The sequence below is a fragment of the Rattus norvegicus genome, chromosome 10, assembly GCF_021556685.1.
Source record: "Rattus norvegicus strain SHRSP/BbbUtx chromosome 10, alternate assembly SHRSP_T2T, whole genome shotgun sequence".
Lineage (NCBI taxonomy): Eukaryota > Metazoa > Chordata > Mammalia > Rodentia > Muridae > Rattus > Rattus norvegicus.
In genome coordinates this window covers 38,279,349-38,288,106 of record NC_141543.1, presented here as the reverse complement: position 1 = coordinate 38,288,106, position 8,758 = coordinate 38,279,349, and the positions used below count along the sequence as shown (strand labels likewise).

General features: G+C 48.8%; 1 protein-coding gene across 1 annotated transcript in view; it reads left to right on the top strand.

The window, feature by feature from the left end:
• The first annotated feature begins 242 nt into the window (after positions 1-242).
• LOC148002838 (uncharacterized) overlaps positions 243-8,758 on the top strand; it is a 408,840-nt gene continuing 400,324 nt past the window's right edge. The window contains exons 1-2 of the mRNA XM_087574842.1: positions 243-341; positions 486-1,498. Of these exons, the coding sequence (XP_087430968.1) occupies positions 243-341; positions 486-1,229 (843 nt within the window). The 3' untranslated portion in view covers positions 1,230-1,498. The remainder of the gene's footprint in view (positions 342-485; positions 1,499-8,758) is intronic.

Sequence of the window (8,758 nt, the reverse complement as noted above, 5' to 3'; positions counted from 1 at the left end):
AAACTATTACCCATCTTTTGAATTGCCTTCTAATTTTTAAATTCGTCCACAGTTGGTTGGTTTTGTTTTGTGTCTCTTCTCTACTCTTATCAGGAAAGAAGCTGATTTTATGGCTGGAAGAAAGAGGTCCAGGAGGGTCTGACTGAGGTGTTTGAAGAGGCCAGAAGATACCAGACTGGCTGTCATCTATAGAGGCTTGTGGATTCCTCTGGGGTTCTGCTCAGAGTTGGGGCTCTCTAATTATGTGCCAGTTGATTGGAGGGTGTCAGGCCCATCTTGCAAGCCAACTCCCTTCTGTTTGGAAGGAGGCGCCCCTTGGAGTCTGTTGGCTAACAGGAAAAGTGCTTACTCTGGGAGGAAGGCGGGGCAAGCCGGAACAAGCTGTCCCTGGGAACCCGCAGACTCCTCCACTCCTTTTCAGAACCCCATTCTCTTCCAGGGAGACAGAGGGGGTTCCAAGGGACTTGAATATGGCCCCTTCATAGGAGACAGTGGTGGAGACTCTTAGCTGCTCCGGGCCGATCTTGCGGAACGGGGCGCCCCTCCCCTCCCCCAACCCCCTGGGCTTTACTCAGGCTCTCTGCAAAGGGAGGGGACGGCCAGGGATCCCTGTGCATCTCCCTTCTCCAAGCTGCAGGCGAGGAGCCCCGCGCTCTCGGGAATCTCAGCAGCTTGCCTTCGGCTGCGCGGGGGTACGGGTTGTCCCCGCCGCCCCCACCCGAGGCTCGCCCTCGCTCCCTCTCTCTAGCCCCGCCAGCCGGAGCGCGCACACCGGGGCTCCCGCACGTGGGCGCGCGGGAGGCGGCGGCCGCTGCTGCCCTAGCCTGAGCCCGAGCCGGGTAGATCGCCCTCCATGCTGCGGGAGCCGCGACCGCCTCACGCTCAGCCTCTCGCTCCAGCTGAGCACTGTGAGCCGGCGAAGCAGCGGAGGGGACCAGGACCGTGACGCGAGCAGCGCAGCGGGCTGGAGCGAGCCAGGCTCTGAGCAAAGGGCGCCCGCTTGCCGGGAGCAGGCAGCCTGGCTGGGTCGCTCGCCCTCGGCTCCTGACAGCGCTGAGGGATTCGGGCAGTGCGAGGTCGCTGTGCTGCTTCTAGGCGGTGGCCAGGGACGCCTCCTGCAGCTGCTTTGCTGGCACCCGCAGCCCCCAATTCCCTTCCACCCGCAAGTCCTCCGATCGCTCCCGGAGGACGCGCCTGGCCACACTGGGAGAAGCGGGCGCCAAGTCTGAAGTCTGTTCCCAGCACCACCAACTTCCCCGGGAGCCCCTCGGCCCGCTGCAGCCTGCGCCAGCCCCGGGAGCGATGCGCCCCCAGCCGGGCGGCGCGCCCTCTGCCAACTCGCCACCCATGGGATCCACTGCCTTCCGCCGCCCCGCTCCCAGCGCGTAGCTCAAGCCGCGCGGCCCAGGAGAGGAGTGAGACACTAAAGGGTTTCGCTGCCCCTGCGTGCACATCTGACTGCTGAGAACCCTTACAAGAGAAACATCCACATTTGAGGGTGAGTAGCCCGCTGGTGATGGTGTCCTTTCCCCGCAAATAGCAGTTTGTAGAGATGCGGGGCAGACGCCAGAAAGTTGAGTCTCTTGCACTTATCCTGGGATTGGTGGCGAACAAAACATTGGTTCCTTAGCCCGATTACCTTCTTTACTGAAACCACAGAGGAGTACTCTTCCCAAGGAGAAAAGGGGCTTTTGAGAACAGGTCACTCACTGTTCCCCATTAACGGGCCATTTGGGTCTTTTCAGCCTGCCCGCGCGCGTTCAGTAAGCACCCTGCGTAAGCGCTTGGAGATCAGCTGCTGCTGGGGCGCGCTGGGAGATGATGGGAAACCCCCAGTCTCTAGGAAGACACTAAGTGCACTTCGTGAAAGAGAAATTACTGCTGGAATATTAAGAGAGAATGTGGGGAAAAGAGACTGGAGTTGCACAGGAAAGGGACAAAGAAGATGGGAGGGAGGCTTAGAAGGGTCAGAAGAGGTGGCTGGAGGAAGAGACATGAGTGAAATTTACTTCTTGCTACTGGGTCGAGCAACCAGGGTACTTCTAACAGGATGAAGGTTTGCAGCAGGCTGATACAGGGCGGGCCAACCAAGACCAACAACAGGTGGCTTAAGCATGCTTCTTGTAGTTGGGTTCCTGGAGGGAAACCACTCGCTCTCCCAAGGGGCCCTGGCTTGCCCTACCACTTGCATGATAGCATCTGAACGTGGGCAAGAAAATGGGATTTCTGAGTTCCAGCCCAATTTGGGCTGTGGGAGGCATCCAAATGCCTCCTGGAGGAAAACAGCAGCTCCTTTGTGTGTCTGCCTGAGGTTTCAACATACAAGCAACTGAGGGGCCTTTCAGCTGGGCTACGTGGACTTGTCTGGTCCTTGGACTTGAGCCCCGGCTTTGGCTTTCTCTCTTGGTCCCTGGTGGTGGGTATTCTCCTTCCCGAGGCTGGGCTGTGAGCCAAATCTCAGTTTTGCTGCTCTTTACTCCAGCGATCGGAGGGGCATTTCAAGAGGACCAGGAGCCTTGCTGGAGTTCATTCTTTACCCCACTCACTCAAACTTTTATTCTGAAAAGTAGACAGGTGTAGGTGTATGCATAGTGTGTGCAAGTGAGTATGTGGAAATGTCGTGTCGGGTGGAAGAAATTGGAGAGGGAGGGAGGGAGGGAGAGAGAGAGGGAGGGAGGGAGGGAGGGAGGGAGGGAGGGAGGGAGGGAGGGAGAGAGAGAGAGAGAGAGAGAGAGAGAGAGAGAGAGAGAGAGAGAGAACATGCATGCGAGCATCCCTGCATCCCTGCTGCCTAGACTTAGGCTAGAGTATGTTTGAGCCTTTCGTTATTCTCCTGAAGCCACCATTCTTCTGGTTTTCCCAGTGTAAAGTGCTGATAGCACCCACAGCAGCATTTGCTGACGGTATGCAGTGGCTCAATCTGAGCTAGCCCGCATATAGTGTAGAACCACCCACCCGGGACACCATGAACTTTGGAAAGGCAACAACTAGAGTGGAAGGTGAGGGTGGAAACCAGAAGAGGATGCCAGGGTGCATATACTCCTATGTGTCTGGAGGGGGCATCATTCAGAGCCTGCACCCATACTGAGGTGCTTGTGTTCTGAGGATGTAGGCTGGCTGGCTTTGAGACGGATGAAGATTTAAGAAGGAAAAGCCACACTTATACACATTTAGTGGCCTCTGCCACCAGGTTTCAGTGAGGCATTTGAACCCTAGAATAAAGTGGCAGGCATTCCAAAGTGCAAAAGAACCCTCAAGCATTTGCACAAGGGCCCATGGTTCCCCTCCTGAAGACAGTTTTGGCTTTAGGGCTCTTTGCCCTTGCTGTCTCTGTAACTGCCTCTGAATTTCAGCAGCTAGTCCAAGTTTAGTTTCCCACCAGGTGATAGCTCTCCACACTCTAGGTCTCCGGCAGGGGATTGCTCATATGGATTAAATAGTGAGGTCTCAGGCTTGACTTTTAGCATATGCTTGCTGATTCTCATGGGGCCCATGTCTTGTCAGGGGCACAGGGGCTTTCCACATTTGATGTGGATCCTGGCAGTGGGCTGTCAGAAGGATGAAAGGGCAGTAACGTATTGTGTATGATAAGGAGATGCAGGTATAAGGCAGAAAGACGTAAAGCCAGAGAGATGTAGAGAGAAAGATAGCAATAATGAGAGAGCCCTGAGAGCAGGTGCAAGTGCAAGAGGATGGGGGCAGATGTAGAGACAGAGACAGAGAGAACACAGGCAAAGTCATAGGACAGCAGGATCAATTATTAGAGAGGGATAAAGGAAAGGAAGGGGGAAGGAAATGTTAGGCAAGAATGAAGACAAGAATGTAGAGGAGAAAAGAATAGAATGGGAACACAGAGGGTGAGACATCCAGGTGAGAAAATGGAGGAGACATAGGTGTTGGCCACTTCGTGCTTTTAGTCTCTAATTTATATTAGCCACACTACCATTTTAAGGAAGGTAGGATAGCCCAGATCTTTTAGTAGCCAGCCTTGGTTATTGTGCTTTCTTGGGACTATATGGATAATTCTGAAATAATTAGGAACATAGCTGCAGAAAGGATGTCCAGGGTACAAGGAAACTAGATTCTTGGAAAATGCACAGATGTGCAAGTACCTTGTCTTCCCTGGCCCCTCCTCCCAGGATAATGTAAACTCGCAGGACAGGAGAATGGGAGCACAGGAATTTGACCACCTATCTTTACCACTGGTGACTTGCCCCTCATTCAGAGAGTAGAGCCTCCACCAGCCAAGGGAACTACTCCCATGGGACCATAATCAAGTGGACATAGGATTTTCAAATTTAGTGAGTATGCTAGTTGATTCTGAAGAGGGTCATCACTGGACTACATTTGAAAAACACAATGTAGACCTCGAAACGCCCTTCTCTAATTTCTTCCTGTATTTGTTCCTTGGAGATGCAATTAATACATCCTTCTTATATCATATCCTCCCTAGAAAAGCTCATTTCTTGGGAATATCTCTTCATAAAAGGACAAGTCCAGGGAATCACTCATCCAGGGTTACCTTTCCATGAGCCTCATTAATCACAGGGACTCCAGAGGACAGCAGACTGGCTCCTCTGGTTGACCTTCCTGGGTTGTTTGCAACTAAGGGATACTGGATAGTCAGCAGGGCCTCATTCTAGCCATTCTTTATATACAAAAGAACCCAATGCCCTGGGCACTGTTATTACCATTTGCATTTCATGGTCTGAGGAGTCTGAGACTTTGTGACATTATGTAACTTTTTCTAGAGAAACCTATCTTTATCTGTGGTCCACTTAGAAGGCAGAACGGCTGAAGCTTGAGGCCAGGTTTGGTTGACTTAAGCCTGAGGTCTCCACTTCATATCAGTCTAGCTCCTACCCCACTCACACTTAATGGAGTCGGTTTAGAGACCTGCCTAAGCTCTCCTAGATGAAAGGATGCTGAAGAAATTGAGGTAGGCTATGCCAGAAAGCCCATAACCATCAACTGCTAAACGGAGACTTGGACCCAAGTTTCTAGAGTTTCCAGTTTCTCTAGTTTACCATTGATGACTGTGTGTGGCACTGAGCACCAAGGTCATATATGCCTCTTAGTCAAAATGTAAGTAAGTTCCTGGACCCTCCTAGAGGCTCACTGAATTAAAACATTAGGGCAGAGAGCCCAGAAATCTGTATTTTTAGTCCATGCCCCAAGCCTACATCTGCACAGCACCATTTGCCCCAGTTATTTGAAGCTCTTGGATTCACACATTGTGGAGCCCTTCCAGACAGCTTCAGGAGAACCTCAAGCCCTCCTGCCTCCAGTGAATTTAAATATACAAATCAGTGGACTAAATGTCAGTGACAGCTCTTTTTGAGAAGTGCCACAAACACGTGGATCTTCATTACATTTGCGTTTTATTTTTCCTTGTACCTGCTTGGAAAGCTTACCAGTGTTAGCATTTGTATTCCTATTTGACCCAAAACGATGTCAAGAGTGAGTCCAAGGTAGCACTGTGTTAGAAGCATCAGGCTGTCTCCCACGTTAGTAGGTCTAATTATGCTCTGAGAAAGAAGCATCCATCAACAGGCTTCCCATTCCCTCTGAGCAGAGCACCGTCTCACCCTGCAGGTAAAAAAGGAGCCATCACCCACACTGTCTCTCTCTGGCCCACTTAAATTGCTTTCTCGGTGACCTCAACATCTTTTCTGTTCCATTGAAATATGGCCAAAGGTGCCAGACATCTTGTCCGACAAACTATTCTGTCATCTCTCCCCTTTCAGGTCCAAATTTATCTTTTGAATCTGTTGCTTTTAACCCTGACCTCCTATTCAAGGGTAGTAATTGAGCCTTGGGTGGCTGCGATAAGTGACCATGTGGTACGTGTATTTTGGATGACGGTAGTCATTTGCGAAGAGAATGCAAAGCAGAGAATCATTTCTATTTACAGTGTCTGCATCCTTAATATGCTGGCATTCGTTTTTCTGTTTGAGTGCTGAAAATTTGAGGAGGTATGCAAAGCAGTGGAGAAATCAAAGGTAGCTAATGCTTGAGTATGGACAACTCGGGGCAAAGCCCACCTTCAGCTTGCTTGGTAGTACTACCTTGTCTTGTTTATTTAACTTTGCCAAAACTTCATTTCATCTGGAAGCTGAGACATTGCAAACTGCCAGGCTTTACCCTACTATGTGGCTCAGGGTCTCCAGCGAAGCTCTGATCCCTCTCTAGCTAGTATTGCCAGGCTCCAAGTGAACGTCAGTGGATTGGCAGACTCTAGTTAACCCAGAGTAAAAGTGCCAGGCAAGAGCTTAAGCAACTTGTCTGTGTTATGCACATCTAAAACTCTGAGCTTGCATCTGTCTGAACTCACCCACCTTCGTGGCTCTGATAGAAAGGGTTTGCACCATCCTTAAGTTCGAAGGCTAAGCGTCGATTCTCATTTTCACGAACCTCATGGTGGAGACTGTCCAATAGAGCAGTGGAAATCGATTGAGATGTTTGGATTCTCCTTAAATGGTTAAATTGTCTCCAAATAGTTGTTTTGGGTTCCAAAGAGTTGCCAGGGATTAGTTCCCCACTGTTATTTCTTGGCTGAATTATTATCAAAGCAAGAATATTCCTTATTTGGGGAACTCTGCTGCAATTCCCCCCAGGATTGGATTTTGTCTGCAAAGTAGTACCCACTGAAATGGTAGTGTGCTTCTTTGTATCTGGTACTGAGTCTCTATAAAAATTCACTTACCTACTTACTGGAAGTTGTTTTGGCAGGGCCATGTCTGGCATGCAGAAGGTGTTAAAAAAATACTTGAATGGCTAAATGAATTTGGGCTAATTCTATGTGGCCTAGAAAAAGAAGTGTCTGTTGTCCTTTATGCACTAAAAGAGGAAGAATGGGAACAACTGGAATCCAAACACAGTGTATCCCAGGAGGCAACCCTCTTTACCTAGGGGAATCAGGGGTAGGTAGGGTTGGGGGAGGTGTGGGAATAATAGTGTCAGTAGCTGGTGATTAACTGCTGTGGTAGCTTTGGGCAAGCTCTATTTTGATGTTGCTTAAGATGTAATTAGAAGGGACTTTCTGATTTATAAGTTAATGTGATTTTATCTGTACTTTTAATTAGTTTCTCATAAAGACACTTTTGTTTCTGAGCTCAAAAAAGTTTTAGAAATTAATAGACTGCTGGAATGATAGTGAAGTTTAGAGATGATCTGGTCTCAGCAGCTAGAAGGAGCAAGGAAAAAGAAAATAAAGATAAACAACCCAAGGCTCAGGGAAGGGAAGGAGCTTGCCTGAGGCTGCTCAGCAAGGTAGCCTCAGACACAGTGTGAGAGTCTGGTGCTTCCTGGCTGCAGTCCCAGGACTCTTAATGGACAACTGAGAATGACTAACACATCTATGGCCAGCTGCTCGCTTGCACTGACTGTGTGCATGTGCACGCTGCAGTCCATACAGCCTGCTCCCTGAAAAATTCTAAGATACTCTCTGTGGAGAAAGGATTGAGCAAAACAGTTCTAAAAGGCTTTCCCTGTGTAGACTTCAAGTGTTGAAGAGGCTCATGGGAGACCTTCTTGGCAGGTGCTGTGTTAGTGAGGCCTTACGGGGTTGTTGCAGTTATAATGTACAAGAAAGGAGCAGGGGCAGGGACGTTCCCATGGTGGTATGTGTGATGATGCACGAACAATGGGAGATTTGTGGATATTCTTTGTCAATCTCCTGGTACTTGGTCTAGACGGGAAGTCAGTACTTGGAACCTTTCTCTCTACCTGTAGGATGCTGTGGAGTAGGACTAAGTGAATCTGCTTCATTGCATCCTCAGATACAGAAATGTGTGCAGTGTGCTGGGACATTTGTTAACACAGAGGTCTTGATCACATGGTGCCAATATTATGAAGACAGTAAGACACAGATCATTGATGCGATATATTGTGGATGATCCTCTGAAAACATTATAATCAATGCTGACAAGGCAGAGGAAATATCTCACCCCAGAACCTCCTATGCATCCCGAAACTCTCTCCACACTAACTCACAGTAACTTCAGGGGACTGCAATTATTCAAGGGGAGGAGGCACACATAGAAATTTTCCTTGCTTTTCCACCCTAATCAATCTAGAGTTTTAGTGCAATTTTTGATTTGATACATAAGGGTTAGCAGCAAGGGATTGTCACCTTTCTGCATCCTTACTAACAGAAAAAAAAATTCTTTACTATCTTGAATAGATAGTTCCCTAACATCCTTCTGTTCTTTAAGGGCTAATTCTTCTGGATTTAATTTAGCATCCTCTCTGGTCTTATGTGGAAACGTAAAGTCTCGTAAGTGGAATATTATAACCATCTGGACCTAGCATCTCGTCCCACTTCTTCACAGAGGCCTTTTAGCGGGCACTGAAGATAAATTTTACCTGCACCGTCAGCACCAGCTGCCGCAGCTCCCACTGCTGGTGCTTCTATCACGTCTTGAGTACTTTGTCTGCCAACGTGGTTCTAAGCTCTTCGTGTGTATTTTCCTTTTGATACCATATGCCAAGCAACATAATTTTTAAGAATCTGTATGAAGATTAACAATACATATATAGGCTGAGGCGATGGCTCACTTGGTAAAGTGCTTGATGCATAAGCACAAGGACCCGAGTTCAGATCCCCAGCACCCACGTAAAAGACCAGACATGGTGAAGTTTATCTGAAACTCTGTTTGGAGAGTCAATAGACAGGTAAGGGGTTATGCTGGCTAGTCACTCTAGCTTGTAGGTAAGGTCCAAATTCAGTGAGAAGATGTTATATCAAAGAGTACGA